The 17445-nt window shown below is 36.9% G+C and overlaps 2 protein-coding genes across 2 annotated transcripts in view; both read right to left on the reverse strand.

Annotated features, from left to right (window-relative positions):
• Positions 1–13503, reverse strand: part of psma4 (proteasome 20S subunit alpha 4) — a 30139-nt gene extending 16636 nt beyond the window's left edge. Inside the window, exons 1-5 of the mRNA XM_028823034.2 lie at positions 13399–13503; positions 8842–8868; positions 8334–8376; positions 7870–8032; positions 2826–2903 (exon numbers count right to left, since the gene is read on the reverse strand). Coding sequence (XP_028678867.1) covers positions 2826–2903; positions 7870–8032; positions 8334–8376; positions 8842–8844 — 287 coding nt within the window. The 5' untranslated portion in view covers positions 8845–8868; positions 13399–13503. The remainder of the gene's footprint in view (positions 1–2825; positions 2904–7869; positions 8033–8333; positions 8377–8841; positions 8869–13398) is intronic.
• ubl7a (ubiquitin-like 7a (bone marrow stromal cell-derived)) overlaps positions 1–17445 on the reverse strand; it is a 1205533-nt gene that overhangs the window by 307320 nt on the left and 880768 nt on the right. The gene's annotated exons all lie outside the window — the stretch shown is intronic.

A 17445-nucleotide genomic window follows, 5' to 3' on the forward strand; every position in this document is an offset into this window, starting at 1 on the left:
AATTATCGCAAGTGGAAAAATTAAGTACAACTCTTCATTTATTAGTAGTTCAAATACCTAAAGTTCGAAGTAGGTGCACCAGCTTAGATTAGAGCATCATTAGACAGGATCTTGTCTGAACCTGTCTTATTTAAACCTTTAAATTTTTTTTTTTGGTTTGCTCTTTGTTGTTGAAGTTTCACCATGCCTAGTTCTCTCTGAGCCCTTCAGAAAGATAAATATTGATTTATTTTAGTTTGGGATTGGATTTAAAATTACCTCCAAATAACAGGAAATCAACCATTCCACAGTCCTGGGGCCTCATGTATAAACGGTGCGTACGCACAGAAATGTTGCATACGAACGTTTCCACACTCAAATTACGCGATGTATAAAACCTAAACTTGGCGTAAAGCTACGCACATTTCCACGGTACCTCATACCCTGGTGTACACAATTTCTCCGCTCGGTTTTACAGACTGGCGGCACCCAGCGTCAAAGCAGTGCTACTGTTCCTGTGTGGTTACCCTTTCTTTCTTAAACCCACATTCCTGACGCAGCTTTATAAATACACTGAAATTAACTTCATATTGTTTATTAGTGTAATGCATCTGATTGTAATTAACCTGTAGCAATATAATGGTCCAGGGAATAGCCATAGTATTCCAAATACCATAACTGCTTTAGCGTTGTTACTCTCACTGCATCTTGTCCTTCTTTCAGCTGCTCCCGTTAAGGGTTGCCACAGCGGATCATCTTTTTCCATATTACTCTCACTGCACCACTCGGAGTATTTATATCACTGTATCTGAGTGGGGAATCACAGCAGCAGCTGATCGGAAAGAGAATTATCGGTATACAGTTTCAAGTACACACTACCTCAGCCTCGGCAAAACACGTCAAAGCCTTTCCTGTACGGACCTCGCGTTTCAGAAACAGTTTCATCCCAAGAACTATAAACGCACTCAATCAAGTGCTCCTTGTAGAACTGTTTGTACTTATAAGTACAATTACCCCACTGTAAACTTGCACTACAGTTATAATATTGCACAACCTGCGCCACTTTATAAAGCACGTATGATGACGATATCATTTTTACGATGAAATGCAGCAAAATATGTTGCTTATAGTATACAGATAAAACTTTAACTTCATTTAAATAATCAGTATTGTTAACAATTAAACATGTGAGGACACTGTGCCGCAGCGCTAGCTAGTTCATGGATAGCTCCTGCCTTGCAATGTATTATTGCTAGTGCTGACGCGACACTGGAAGGATAGACAGATAGAATAATTAAACATGTACTACGAAGATATTTCAATGTTCCTTAAAAGTTTTGAAGAATTGGCGTTCTAAGCTTACAGATGGCTTAACGTCTATTACAGAGCTGATTGTGTGGCGATTGGATATTTGGAGAAAGAAAAGTAAGGACAGGAATTGGAGGTTAGTACGTTTGAAAGAGACAGTACTTCTGTAATAAATTATTTCATCGAAGGTCGCGCATGGCGCAGCAAGCCTCTTGCGTGAGATATGAACAATCACTGCACCACCGTGTTCCCATGTTTAATAACATGCTTTCATTCCTATCATCATGAAAAAGATATCATGTATACATCTCAGTATTTTACTTATTCAGAGAGCTGTAATATCACGAATGTAATGGATTCTGTGTCCTGTCGGAGAAAGAGAAAGAACGGAAGCACGTAGTGATTCACACACATAGAGCACATAGAAGATCAAACACAGAACAAAGCATTTAACGTCCTACTTTAGTTACGATGGGATTTGAGAAACTAGTAAAATAAATGATTTTAAGATGAAGTGTCCTACTTTAGTTACGATGGGATTTGAGAAACTAGTAAAATAAATGATTTTAAGATGAAGTTTACGATGTTCTACTTTAATGACAAAATAAACTACGTGATTAAAGTGGTAATTTCGAGATTAAAGTTGACATTTCGTGCTTTTTTCCCCACTGTGTGCCTATTTTTTTCTCTGTACCCTAATAAGCTTTCATATGACTCTCAGACGGTCTGCTACGAGTCGCCTTTTCATGGCGACTTTGATATGTGACAACTTCTTTTTTATTTCGGGCACTGTGCGACTTTGTGAACTTCAGCTTTCGAGTTTCTCCGACACAGTGTCACTCGATCAATTTTCTTTTGTAGATTATACCACTGTTTAAACCAACAAATAGTATGTTTTTCCTTTGCCTCCACTTGGTATTCGCTGAAATTCTTATATTTTCCTCCGTGCTTTCCCCATTGTCTTTTCACAGAAGGCCATTTATATCGATTTGCATATTCAAAGAGGCATAATTCTGGGAGGAGTTGGGGCAGGACAGAAGGCGCGTGCACGTGCATTACATTTCACACTGATCAGGATTTATGTAGTGGAAGAACGTGAAAGTTTGCGTATGCGCAGATTCTTGCATCTGGATTTTTCTGTGCGTACACACATTCCCGCTTTTGTGCTTACGCCATGTTATAGTGCGAGTTCTACGCACGGCGTTATACATGAGGCCCCTGAAGATTATCTACAAGTGGAGAACATTTCTAACAACTGCCATCTTGTCCAGGCAAGCCACCCCAAGAAGCTCAAACCAAAAGCAGAACTCAAAATGCTAGCATCTGCAAGAACCCCATAATTTCATTATAAAACTTACACATAGTTCTTGTCATTGTTGATGTCAAAGTGCACAAGACCAGGATTTCTGGAACAGTGAATCTTTAAGGGACCATTACAATGATATACAGCTGAACAGACAAAGACAACTACACATCTAGGAACTTGAACTGATGTAAAAGAACATGTGATATATGTAGAAGAAAATCAAATGTCATACCTCTGAGCGATGAGTCGCAGTTCATTTGTCAATACATTTGCATCAGACGTTATTCCAGCTACACTGCAAGCCATATCACTGTAAAAAGAAAACTGTTTTTAAAATAAGTCTTTATTAAATAGGTGTTTAAATATGTAGTAGATCCTAGTAAATTGTGGATTTGCAACTTGCTCCTTATTGAGTACTCAGAGGTATACTTATAAACCCAAGTAAATAACTGTAATTAAGCAGAAAACTGAAAGCAAGTTTTAAATAGAAGCCATGCTATCAGATGTTCACATAAGTATGCATAGGATACGTAAAGCAGAAGTTGTTGCAGTGATACATATATCACTTATAAGGAAAGAGAAAGAAAAATGAAGTTCCACTTGCTGCATTAGCACTGCCTTTCCTGAAGAGCCAGTGTAAATACAAATTGCTGTTCAATTGTGAGGACCACCTTTGGAGGTAGAGGTTGAGTAAAGTAGGAATTGCTGAACAGAAGACAATTTAAATTGAAAAAGTTAAAGATCACCCATCTGCAAACTACAGAATACATGAAGTATAACTGTACAGTTTTCCTTTAATAACATTTGTAATTCAAATGACACAAAATAATTGGCAAGTATTTGTGGCCTTAATTATGGAAGACTATTAACAGTAAGCACGGCATAAAATGATGAGCAACTTTCTTTCAACTGCATTTACATAACACACATGCCACAACATAAGTCCCACAGCTCCCTAATAAAGCACTAAAGTATAGGAAAACGGGTGTTAAAGGCTACAGCACAGCATAGGTCCTTGTTACCTATCAATAATGAGGCATGTTTCAGCTCCAGCTAGTTGCTGGAAAATTAAATGTTTGCATGGAACCAAACTTTCACTTGATCACTGATTCACTGTCTCAACCACCTTCATTACCTGCTCACGTTCCAATGAATCAACCTTTCCTTTGTATGCTGGAATGAGCACACTTTTCAGATCATCAGAAATCCTCCCTCCACACATAGTTATGAAAAAAAGTTGCAGTTCAATTACTCTCATTTTTTATTATATATAATCACTATCCCACTTTTTTCCTAAATCTTCTCCATGTACTTCTACCCGATATCCTTAATCCCAACCTTATGAGTCATGTTCCTTCTACAACTTATGGAGGAGCTTTTACAACAAAACATGTATGCAAATAAACAAATGCATTGCAAAATGTGATAAACAAAATAAGTGTGCATAAGTAATTAAATGTGACATGAAATGTGTATTTTTTTGCTTATTTTATTATTCAGTTAATTATCACTTTACACAACATGAAGTACACCTTGAAACAAAAACTTTTCAAAGAGCAATTCGTGTTGCGTGTGGTGTCACTGGCAAAAGTAAAGAAGAAATAAATACATAAAGAAGTAAGCAACAAAATACATATGTCTTATGTCACATACACGCACATATATTTTTTTTTTTATATATTATATATATTGTGAGCTTGGGTCCGAACACCATCAGACTGACACCAGCAATTTATAAAACCATACGCTTATTAAGCACAAATAAAGTCCCACACAGCACACAGTGCTCCCAGCACCAATCACCCTCGTCATGGGCCTCTCTCTCAATGGCTGTGGGCTGCCTTTCCTCTCCTCCCAGGAGCTTCGTCCTACTCCCCCTCCCGACTCTCGCACCCTGATTGTAAGGAGGTGGCCCCTTTTATTCCCACCCGGATGTGCTCCAGGTGCCTGATGACACTCTTCTGGCAGCACTTCCTGGTGTGGCGGGAGTATTGCCCTTGCACCCGGAAGCACTCCGGGCGTCCCTGGAAAGATCTTCCTCCACCTTCCCAAGTGTGGCGGAAGTGTTTGATTCCCGGGTTCCATGAGGCTCAGGGCGCCCCCTGGGGGTGGCCACGGGCCCCAATGGGCTTGCTCCTTTCCAATGGTCCCCTCAAGATCCAGGGCGGTTGCCCCCTCGTGGTCCAGGGGACGTATAGACCACCTCCCGGTCCTTCCAGGCATCCCGGCTGGGTCTGACCCCCAGCCTCCTGCAAACTCATGTCTCTCCCTTACCTTCTTGTACTTTTATAACTGCTCATGGTATTCGACTTCGCTTCCTTATAGCGCACCCTGTCACCTTCTGCCATTGTTTTTTGATACTCCTTACAGGATCTCTCCTCTTTCTCAATTGCCATCTCTTCCTTAGCAGTCCACCACCATATTTCCCTTCTGTCTCTGTGATATCAATAAACTTCTGTGGTTTTCAACTACATGTTCTTTGTTTCAGTGAACTGCCCAACACTAATTTGGATGACATGTTTCAAATTTTTTGCTTTGTGTCCTCCCCTACCATAACCTATTGTCTATGGGGGACAAGCAAAAGCTTTAGGTTCATCAAAAAATGTGATCTCTGGTTTTCGACAGATCTAAACATTTTAGGGTCTCCAGATACCAAAAACAGATATTGCGATGATGTGTGTGTGTGTGTGTGTGTGTGTGTGTGTGTGTGTGTGCGTGCGCGTGTATGTGTATGTGTCACAGTTTCCTCAGGTCGATCCAGAGCTAAAACAGCTGGGTGGAAAAATACCAAATTATGAAACTTAAGCCTGTTACGAGATGACAATGCGCCGATTAGTTTTTGAGCCATATTATGGAATAGAAAGAGGCACTTTAGAGGAACCCTTAAATGCCATAATTCTGCAATTAATTATGCATTCCTCTTGTCAATTGCTATCGTAATGACCTATTTTATGATCAGAAAGATCAGCATCAGAGCAGTAGATAATTATGGAAATGTTATAGAATATTGTAAGTTCCGGTAACCTGATTCCTAGTGCACAAAGCCTACCAACACTCACGTCCGAATTTTTCAACATACGACGACAGTGACTGTTAACCCCTGTAATCCGAGGATAAAATAAGATTATCGTCCCTCTTGCTAGTTGTAAAAAGCAAAAATTGCCATCATGAAGACCATTAAAATTTCTGCTTCAATACCTCCCCATGATGACATTTAAAAATGAGAATTACAAAGCATGGGCAAAGTAGTCTGTAGATGCCCTCACCTGCCTATGTCAAACAGAAACTTGGAGAACCTAGCCAAACAATAAACAAAAGAAATATAATTCATGATAGTTTCATATGTACCGCACAGAGGCTGGTTTGGTGATAAAGGAAATGAAGGAGAGGATGTGAGGAAGTGGTATTAAGGAGAGAGTATAAGGATTATGACTTGGAATATTGGATGTATGATGATAAATAAAAATCAAGCAAAGTGGTGGACATGCTGAGTAGAACGAGAACAAAAGTGTGGTACATACAGGAGACGAGGTGGAAAGATAAAGGTGTTAGAATTCTTAGATGGAATAGAGGATGTTACAAGTTTTTCCGGAAGAATAGAAGTAATGGCAATGTATCTGTGTCTGAGAAATGGGCTGGCAAAGCAGTGGAGATGAAAAGTTTAAATAAGCATTTTGTATTTGCTACAATAATTGATGATTTATGACTGATGAATATATTCTTGGCATACTGTATGTCATACAGTTTTACAGCAGCAATAAAGAGAGACAAGTTGTTGGAGGTGACGTCTTGGCCACATCAGGGGAAAGCAATAATGCTTGATGACATGAATGGGCATACTGGAGCCTGTGCTGATGGTTATGAGAAAGTTTATGGGGGCTTTAGCTTTAAGCCCCCAGAAATATTAGAGTGTGAGAATATTCAGGAATTTGTGATAGAAATGGCTGAGTGCAACACCATATTTAAGGAGGAGGAAAATAAGATGTTGATTGTGCACTTTACGTCCTAGTTTGTAAGACGCACAAATGACTGTGTGTTGATAAGGAAAGCTTACACGGTAAGAAAATGTGAACAGTGTGCATTATGTTGTCTGTTTTTTTTCAGAATTTACTGTCTTAATCTTCTTTATTTATTTATCTGGTTTGTACAATGCTATATACTGTATATTCTGCCGTTCTTTATTATATTCTGTAAGTGCCTTGAGCATGGGAAAGACGCTATATAAATAAAATGTATTATTATTATTATTATTAGTAGCGGATCTTTTAGTTAGATAAATAACATAAGTGAGAGGAAATATATACTGAGATTGAAGGAAGAAAGTATAAAAAGTAGTTGAAAAATAAACCATGTTGCAGTTTCAGTGAAATGTGTGCCATTTGAATAAGAAGGTGATTAGTTCCTTTATTATATTTATAATTATATCGCAGCTTGTTCCAGCTGCCACTGTAAACTTTCCCATCACTTGCAGGAGTGTCCTCCAGGTTCATCACTTGCTGCTAAATGCAGTGGTAGGTTTAAATTGCATCCACTTTTGTGTCTTTATCCGAGCTGCAGATAATAAATAATTAAAAAAACAAACTACTTTTGCTAAACCTGTTGCTAATATTTCTGTCTTTCTGAATTCATCTTTTGGTTCCTGACTTTCGTTTTGACCTTCAGACTTCGATGTTCATTTCACAATTTGGTTTCGTTGTTTTCAGCAATTTTTGAACTACAGATTTTGGACCCTTTGTCTATCTCCTGGTTTGCCCTTCAAGACTCTTGTCAGCTTCCAGACATTACAAGAACTGATTTTACACATCATATGCTTTATGCAACTGCACAAAAGAACGCAGGTAAATACAGGAGTGTAACAGTGGCCATAGGAAGCATTATTCCTTGATTTCCAGACAAAGAAAAAACAACAACTTTAAAATCACAGAAAACTACTTAATGAGTTTAACATTTCACAATTGCAGAATTGACAGCAAAAACGATTTTTGTGTCAATTTCACAAAACAATGTGCAAATTGAAACTTGCCTGTTTTGCTAAACACTAAAGAGAAGTCAATTTGCAGAAATATTCATGGCAAAAGCAAATGAGGTTTAGGAATAGCATTAAAAGAATATATAAGACTGATCCACACAAACATTACCCAAGGCTATAACATTACCCATAAAAATCAGCTTGCTAGGATGACCATTTCAATGCTGTTTAATTCTTAGTTAATAGTCTTTAAAACTCATTAACAGGATATTTACTCTTGGGTAATGAATAAACAAGGGTAACTTACTCATTAAGTTTGTATATTTTCTCTGAAAAGAACACTTCGTCGAGCAATTTGTGAATGTTGCGCCTCTCGGCTGCTAGCAAAACTCCATCATTTGCTAAGATCCCAAGGCATGTGCCAGCATGACCAATTGCTTCCATAGCATATTCCACCTGATAAAGACGACCTAAAAGACAGTTGCTTGTTTAGTTTTGGTTCAAACTAATAAGTAGATTAGAAAATATGCTGGCTAAAATGAAAGTAAGAATTTCACTTCAACATTTTTTACTTTAAAATTAGATTAACCAATTAAGATCCAACCACATAGCAGCAGTAAGTGCCAGTAATGTTAGGTGTGTGACACAGATAACCATTCATTAGCCGCTCAAGCAACAGCGCAGTTCCATATTTAGCAGGCTACTGGAATTAAATTTGGATACAATTTTTTTTGGAAAACCTCAAGAAAATATCCACAGAAAGATACTTGCCTTCTGGGGAAAAGATTGTTGTTCTGGAATCATACCTTCGAGACTGAAATGAAAAAATATCCACACAACAACAGTAAAAATCAGGAAGAAGAGTAAAATACTAGCAAAAATATCAATGCAATTAAAGAGAACTTACATTTTATTTATTACATTACTAGGATAAAATGCATGTTGACTGGACAACTTCACATAATTTACTCTTAACAAAATAAAAAGAAGAAAACCAAGACTTGATCACGTAACATTACAAATATTTTGTTACTTAGTTTTAATGATGATTTTTCAACATTCTCAATATTAAATTGTTAAATTGATGAACACATAATTTAAATAAGCAAAAAAATAATTGATGTTTTTGTTTATGTCAAAGAATGAATTCCCTGGTTTCAGTTACTGGATGTCAAAGGGGGAAGCAAAGTAGTAAAATAGAGGTAAAAATTAATGAGCTACCATAAGGGTCTAGTGTGGCTCAATAGCAAAACAGAATTCAACAAAAAAAAATACTCACCATTGTTTATCCAGATGTTTGAAAAAGCTTGTAAAAAAAAATAATAATAATAGTAAATTAACAGCTTAAACAAACCATGGCAAAGATTTCAAAAATCAGCAATGTGCATGGCAAATTAAGTAAATTAATAATTAACATTCCTTGAATATTAAGCTATTGGGAAAAAAAAATATTAGTAAACAATAAGTTTGTTAGCTTAAGAGCTAAATTTATGTATTTTATGCATAAACTTATTAAATATGTTAGCCTTGTATCGTCTTGACAAACATCTTCTGAACATTTTATTAGAACTGTGGCTTTTAATAATAATTTTATTTTCTTGCATGTCATAAGGTTAATACTTAGTGTACATATTTTATTAGTTTAAAAAAGCTAATTTTAAAGGGATATTATTTAATTTTGCATTTTTTATCATCACTCAACAATGCATGTACAGAATTTTATTTTGTTAACAAAAATAAATAGATAACACTTGTGGTCTGCAGTAGAATTATAAAAATCCGAATTTAAAATAGAACATAAAACTTACATGGCTGGTTATACAGGAACTTAGTGGAAAATGTTTAAAAAAAATAAATAAATTTTAAAGGAAAAAAAAAAGTTATCAGATTGGCCAGTTTTTATAACAAGCATTGGTCCTAAAAAAGCTGATCAGAGCATACCTAACTCTGATGAAATTGTTTATTATTATGTCATAATACTGAATATTTTAAGTAGTTCCATGCAATGAGGCTCCATAAACTCAACAAAATTCTCTTTTGATTGAGACTCAAGGACCTCACACAATGGAACTTAGTGATTCATGCAAAAAAGTTCAGTTTTACTACATGCCAAACCATGCCCAAAGCCGACCAAGAGAATTAGGTATGATTCAATGAACTGGACAGAGAGTTCTCAACCCAATAGTAAAGAAGCAATTACTAAGTGGTACATGACAGAATATAAAGAATAATGAAAGCATGATAAAATGCTGGGCAACAGTTGAGGAAATAAAAGCAATAACTAAGATCAATGTTAAGGTTACAGGAAGGGATTTTAACCATGCATTCCAAATCTGACATTCATGTTTTGTGGTAAACTTGTTTGACCTACCATCAATGTCAGAACAGTTTTAGAGATTACCAGATTAATCTATAAAAATATATGAAAATGAAGTTTAACAAGTAGTAATTATAAAATAAACACATCTAACCTTTCACTATAATGTTCATTATATTTCATATCAAAAGCGTAAAGTTACTGTTTCGGGCAGTTGGCATCATTCTGTTACCTCGGCCCTTCCTTAAAAAAATAAATATAGAAGAGGCTAAACATAGAAGCAGACCTGCGCTTGATGTTACCAAAACTGGTCAACAGCATAAAAACCTTCTGTGACAGAAACCAGCCATAGCCTTTACAATGTTCCTATATTAAAAATAGCTTAATAAAGGAATACTCCATCCTAAAATTTTATTTTTTTTTATGTTCTTACCCCATGTACTTTGTAGTGGTGGCCAAGAAAAAATTGTAATCTTGCTTTCATGAAGAATGAGAGAAAACAATTTATGACCAAATGTAAAGTAATGGTGACCCATTCTAGCCAACAGCAAATGATGTGAAAAAGACCATGGAAAGAAAAAAAAAAAAAAACGTTCAAGTAACTCTCATAATTCAAATGCCCCGTTATCAATTTGTATGCACAAAAACACAAAATGCATGCATTGTTTTCTAAAATATTATTAATGCTGCTTCCAGAAAACAACAAAAAAGATAAACAGGAAAGGCACATTCCTATGATTCAGTGTATATGAACTGAAAGCAGGACTCGTGACCAATGAATTAGGTGGAGAGGCAGATCTTCAATTCAAATGCACAGTATTAAGGAAATGCACCTATCCTGTTCATCTTATTCAATGTTTTCCAAAAGTTTTAATAAAATGTAACCCAAAAAATGCAAGTATCCTGTGCAAACGAATGAACAATAGACATGCAGATTAGGCAGCACGAGTTACATAAGAATATTTTTTCTCCTTTCCATAGATGTAATTCACACTGTTCCCTGCCACCGCTGGTGACCATTTGGTCCTAATGAGAATCTTTGCTACGTACTTTCTCCATGAAAACATGAGATTAAAATGTTTTCCTCTGCCGTCACTACAAATTTCATGAGGTAGGTAGCATACAAAAAAAAAAAAAAAAAAAAAGTCATTTTTAGGTGGAGTATGTCCCCACCATCGCTGTACTTGAAATAAGCAGTTTAATTAACAAAATGATTCACAGGTAAGGGAAATACTTTTAAATTACTTTGCTTCTTCTTACTTCTTGTATTGTGGTACAGCGTTCCAGCCCACTTCAACCCATGGGTAAAATACAAGCCAGAAGTGACAGCATGCCCAGGTAAGTTTAAACGCTTGCTTAGCTCAGCTCACAGACAAAATGTTGAGGAGGTGGACATTACAGTGCTTTTAAGTGAGCTGCTACAAGCAACGCTTTCAATTTCTACTTAGAGTACCAGCAACGTTTCTTAGCATACCAAGGAGTAGCCCCTTAACACCTACACTCGAATGTTAGTGTAACGCAGTGCTCCAACTTCACCATCCCATGACTAATATGTTGTGTAGAAGTAGTAAGGAAAGATGAGAAGGAGTAATCCATCAACTAAACAGAGCACGGCCAGTAATTTGGTTCTTCTACATTCACTGGGACATAGTTTATAATATTACTTCTTTTCACCTGTTCTTAACTGTGCAATGTTTAAAACATTCAATTTATTGTACAACCACAGTAAATGTAAAAAACTGATATGGCACAAATGTTTTACTCATGGGTAATTGTAGAGTATGCTGCATAAAAGTAATGGCTAAGAACTAATAATATTAACTCCTGTTTAAAAAAATATGTACAGAAAAGTACTCAATCAGTTATGTAGTACTTCTGATACATTAGATTAACAGCACTATAACAGAGGCCCATTGTCCTAAGGAATTTCCTGGACGAAGCCGGATAACACAACTAGTACTTAAAAATATGTACATTGTACTATCATATTTATTTTACTTTTGTTGTATTAAAACACCATTTTATTTTTCTTTCTTAAAGACATGGGGTCGAACATTTGAAGATGTATTTTTAAACTGGTGTAGATTTTAAAATTATTGAAGACAATTAGTATTACATGGAAGATGATATAACGTTAGTTATGTTTTGCTACTTGTTCATAAATGACCTCACTGAAACTTTTAAACATCACAATTTAATGTTTTATACATTTTGTGCAATATATTTTCACCGCCACTGTATATTATGGTGTCATGTATTGTATATTGCAAGGTTTAACTGTATTTACCTTGTTATGTGTATGACTGTAGGACAGCCACTGTGTCCTATGGCAATTAAGTTCAGTTCAATAAAAACGTCTGAGCAGCTCAACTTTTAGATTTTCATGCTGCTTCACCAAACCTTGCCAGTCCAGACATCTTTCTTTGAAAATGATCACTCATTGACTAGCTACCCACCTAAAATTCAAGAAACTTCTTCCACAAGTAATGGGCAAATCAAAAGAGGAGGCTATTAGGGGAGACCCTCCGTCCAGTGGAACAGACACTAGTGGGTGAGTGGATGACAGTCCTGCAGGGCTGGAAGATCACCGTGTTCATGACTAATCGATCAATCCTAGGCTGATCAGAAATCTGGCACTTTCAAGCAACTCCTTAAACTGAAGCAGCCTTAATCAAAGCTATGAGACCAATGGTGCTCTGCATTTGGCAGATTAGTGTTAAAAAAATCAGTTACTAAATACAAATAAAAATCATTCAAATTTAGCCATGCAATTATGCGAGCGGTACGTTCATATTTCACAGGTGTAAGTTCGCAACTTTTCGATACATAGGCAAAAGCAACGCAAAAGGCCATTGATATTATAAAAATAAATCCTGAATACTGCATTCTGATGCTGCGGTCTGCTACCCTGTATTTTCCTTTCAGGTAAATCGTGACTATTGTATAGTTAACAGATGTGTTACTTCGTGATAGTAATATTCTTAAGCAGTTTCATTCGTGCCGTCCTTGACAATGTGCGAAAGTGAAAACAAAACCAACGGGGCAGATAAACATTTAAGCGCCACGATGACCGAGGGATTAACAGAAACTTTTTTCGTATAATTTAGTTTTGTCAATGCATTATTTTTAAAAATGATAAGTAGGGACCAGTGGGCATCAGGGAAAATATCAACTAAAATTTAAGAACTGAATAAAAAAAATGCATTACCAACAATGTGCAAAGAAGTAATAAAAAAAAAACTAACGAACAATAACTCGAGTTACAAAGCAATTTTGGGGATTCTATGTCGTTTTCACTGCTGCCAAATGAGTGAATCCCAGCATAAAATACAGAACACTAATACTGTAAACGGAGGGAGGATGAAACAGCATCTTTTCCACAGCCAATTACTACTATGAATACAATAAACAAAACAGCAAGTGTCAATTTTTCTAGTTTAAACTCATCAAAACCAAATAAATAATTCGCTATGCTCCTCTTATTTCTGCTTATAAAAAGTAATCTGAAACATCTTTTACCTCGTCGTATCGATCTCGCGCTGTGAAAAGCTTCCGGAAGTATATTCGCCGGTTCTAATGTTTGTAATAAGGAGAGCGGCTTTTCCAGACAAGGGGATAGCAATTTTTTACAGTGCCATCTAGCGACATGGAGTGTTCTAGTAAATTTCAAGTAGTACTACGGTGTTGTACCGTGTTAGCCATTATGAATGTAGAGAAAAGCCAAGCAAAATGACACCTTTTATTGGCTAACTAAAAAGATTACAATATGCAAGCTTTCGAGGCAACTCAGACCCCTTCTTCAGGCGAAGGGGCCTGAGTTGCCTTGAAAGCTTGCATATTGTAATCTTTTTAGTAGCCAATAAAAGGTGTCATTTTGCTTGGCTTTTCAGTAAATTTCAAGAAAGCTGAGAGTAGTATCCACTTACAGAGTGGATATTGTTGAAAGCTGAGGAGAAGGGTCTGTTGTAGCTTGTAATATCTATGACATAGATCAGGTAATGCAGACAACGTCAATCACAGAACGCCCTTTGACTGACATAACCCTCCTACAACCCTAATCTTAACCATAGTGTAACGGGGCCCTAATGTTAATCATAGTCTAATGCGATGGGTGTTACGTGACTGACGTTGAGGTCGTTTCGTGATGTTGGGACATTACATAACTGACCTCATAGGTACTGCGGTCATTACACTCTGTTGGACTCTGTTGAAGCTGAACGGTAGAATTTAAAGATGATTGAAAGAGTTACAGAGACATACAAAAATTATTCAATTTTCAGCATGACAAAAGATCTGTGCACATATTTATCCATTCCATATTTTTAATGTGAGTTGTTAAGCTGTAAAAGTTCATTACAAAAGTCAAAATAAACCATTCTATGTAGATATTTAACTGAAGAAGAAAAACTCAAAAAATTTTGCTTGCTTCCAGTATTCAAGCTCTGCACATTAATGCTTTGTCAAGAACCCTTTTGCTGGAAAAAGAGTTATTGTTTGGGGGTATGTAAGTATGTAATTGTTTGGGGGTATGTAAGTATGTCCCAGTTCTGCACATTGTTCAGGAGGGATTCTTCCACATTCTTCTTGGCAGAATTGATAGAGACTCTCTTGGTTGGTGGAATGGTGCCTCTGGACAGCAGTTTTCAGATAGTGCCATAGATTCTCATTAGGGTTAAGATCAGGGCTTTGAAATGGCTATTCCAAACATTCATCTTTCTGTTTCTGAGCCATTCCAGTGTCACTTTGGTCTTATGCTTATGGTCATTGTCATGCTGAAAAGTGAATGTTCTTCCAAGTTGTAAGTTCATAGCAGACTGGAACAAGTTCTCCTGCAATGTTGTGCGCTATTTGTGTCCATCCATTGTCCCTTCAACTCTAATAAAATTCCCAATGCCAGCACATGAAAAGCATCCCCATAGCTTGATGCTGCCACCACCATATTTCACCATAGGTATGGTGTTTCTTGAGGCATAGGCAGTGTTAGTTTTACACCACACATACACCATCTATGCAAGTCTTGCTTAATTTTTTCCATACAGACGGCAAAATTTTGTTGATAAAGAGCTTTATGTTTACTTGTGATATTTACCCCAAGGTATTTAAACTGATCTGCTATGGTAAAAGGTAGGGTGTCCAATCTAATATTATATGCTTGTGAATTTACTGGAAAGAGTATACTTTTATTCAGATTAATTCTGAGACCAGATATCTTTTGAAATTCTGTGAGTGCTGTTAAAGCTGCAAGCACAGTGTTTTCTGGGTCTGATATATATAAAACCATATCATTTGCATATAGAGAAATGTTCTGTTCCAGTCCTTCTCTGATAATCCCCTTTATCTGATAAGAATTTCGACAGTGAACCGCCAGTGGTTCAATGGCAATTGCAAACAGCAGTGGTGACAAGGGGCATCCTTGTCTGGTGCCACGTTCTAGCTTAAAGTAGTCTGAACAAATGTTGTTAATACAAACTGAAGCTTCTGGATTGGTATACAGTAGTTTGATCCATGCACAAATATTCGGGCCAAACCCAAATTTCTCCAATGCAGTGAAAAGGTAGTTCCATTCAATCATATCAAACGCTTTTTCTGCGTCTAATGATAGTAATATCACTGGGGTGTTTGACTTTGCTGGTGAATATATTACATTAAACAGGCGTTGGAGATTGGAAGATAAGTGTCGGCCTTTAATAAATCCAGTTTGATCCTGTGATATTACCGAGGGCAGCACTTTCTCCATCCTTCTAGCTATAATTTTTGAGAGTATCTTAACATCATTATTCAGGAGTGAAATTGGTCTGTATGATACACAGTGTTTCTTGAGGCATAAGCAGTGTTAGTGTTACACCACACATACCTATGGCCAACAAGTTCTGTTTTGGTTTCATCTGATCCCTTCTCCCACATCTTAACTGGGTCTTTCTCATGCTTTGTATCAAATGGCATATGCACATTTATGTGGACCTTCTTTATTAATGGCTTCTTTCTTGCTACTCTGCTGCAGAGGCCTGTTTTATGGGGAAATTGTGGACCCCTGCACCTTCACTCCAGTTTCAGCCAAGGCGTATTGCAGACTTCTGAGAGTAACGGTTGGATTTTTAGTCGCTCTCGTACCAGTCAACAACCTGCTCTGATGTTAAGTTTTGAGGGACAGCGTGTTCTAGTAAGAGAGTGGGTGTTGTGATGAACCTTCCACCTTCTGATGATGGATCCCACAGTGCTTAATGGGACATTCAAACTCTTCCAATATTTTTTGTAGTCATTTCCTGCCCTGTACATTTCAATTACTTTCTCATGTCAGCAGAATGCTCCTTTTAATTTTTGCAGTGATTGTCCATCAAAGACTATGTCCCTTACAAAGGGTGCTTTTATATCCAGAAAGAGATCAAGGACAGAAAATTGTGAAAGGGACTGAATACTTTTGCACGCCACTGTATTTCAATAGACCAGTGTTTCTTAACACTAGAATTACCAGAGCCTACGAAAAAACTCATAGATCCGTCCCACCTTAAATCGCTTCACACCTCTCCATCAGCGTCTTTTGTCCTGTAAATGTGTCAATAAGCAGCAAGCAGCCTGCTATCACATCCCCCACCGTCGCACAGTTTTCTCAGCTCAAGTCTGTTTACCTGCTTGTCAGTTGCTTGGAGTTGTATAGAGTGAGAAGTCAAGCAAAATGACACCTTTTATAAATACTATATCGTTATTTGGAACACATGCATTTCATGTGTGTTCCGTGTCTACAACAATCTATGTACAGTAAATACTTCGTTAAAACAGAAACGTTTTTCATGTTTTAGTAATAATTGACAAAATGTAGACATTAAGTGTATAATGTGTTAAGCCTGAATTCCAAATATCAAATAAACACTTTCACAAAAGGTACAAATATAACAGAACAAGTGCGCTTCTATTCAAGAATATAACTGCAGAAAGTGAACCCGCATTAGGGTGCGACATTGACACGCATTTGCTATGACTGCTTCGGTGGCGCAACAATATCAGCTGTTGACTGGTAATCAAAACTTCATGGGTTTGGCCCCGGACGAGTCCGTTTTGAGAAGTGAGCTGCTGTTATTCTTACTATTTTAGAATGAAAACATACATTTGATTTCAGTCTGTAACAGCCGGTTTAAATGTATGATACTTGTAAAGGTTAGCTTTGTTTTTTTTCTTTTATTCAGTTTTATACTCTCAGTCGCATTCACGATCTCACCCCGCACTCCCATCTGACACTGCTGTTTTCACATAAAGACGCACTATAACAGAGGTGAACTCAGATCATGACGACGGTTCTACATCGGAGCAAGAATGCACATCACACTTTTGCCATCGCTGTACTTTGTATATGTACACAGGAAACTCTGCAGTCTACTTGTGACTTTACACTGTAGGAAGTAAGTAAATAAATTAATGTAAATAAGTAAATAACATTCGATCTGGCTCTTATATACAAAGTACAGCGACGGCAGCAACCCTAAACAAAAAAAAGATATTGAATCCCTTATGAAAATTCAAATAAAAGGAAGTGATAAAATATTTAGGAGAGAGAGAGAGGTTGGGAGCATG

Source organism: Erpetoichthys calabaricus, chromosome 17, assembly GCF_900747795.2.
Source record: "Erpetoichthys calabaricus chromosome 17, fErpCal1.3, whole genome shotgun sequence".
NCBI lineage: Eukaryota > Metazoa > Chordata > Cladistia > Polypteriformes > Polypteridae > Erpetoichthys > Erpetoichthys calabaricus.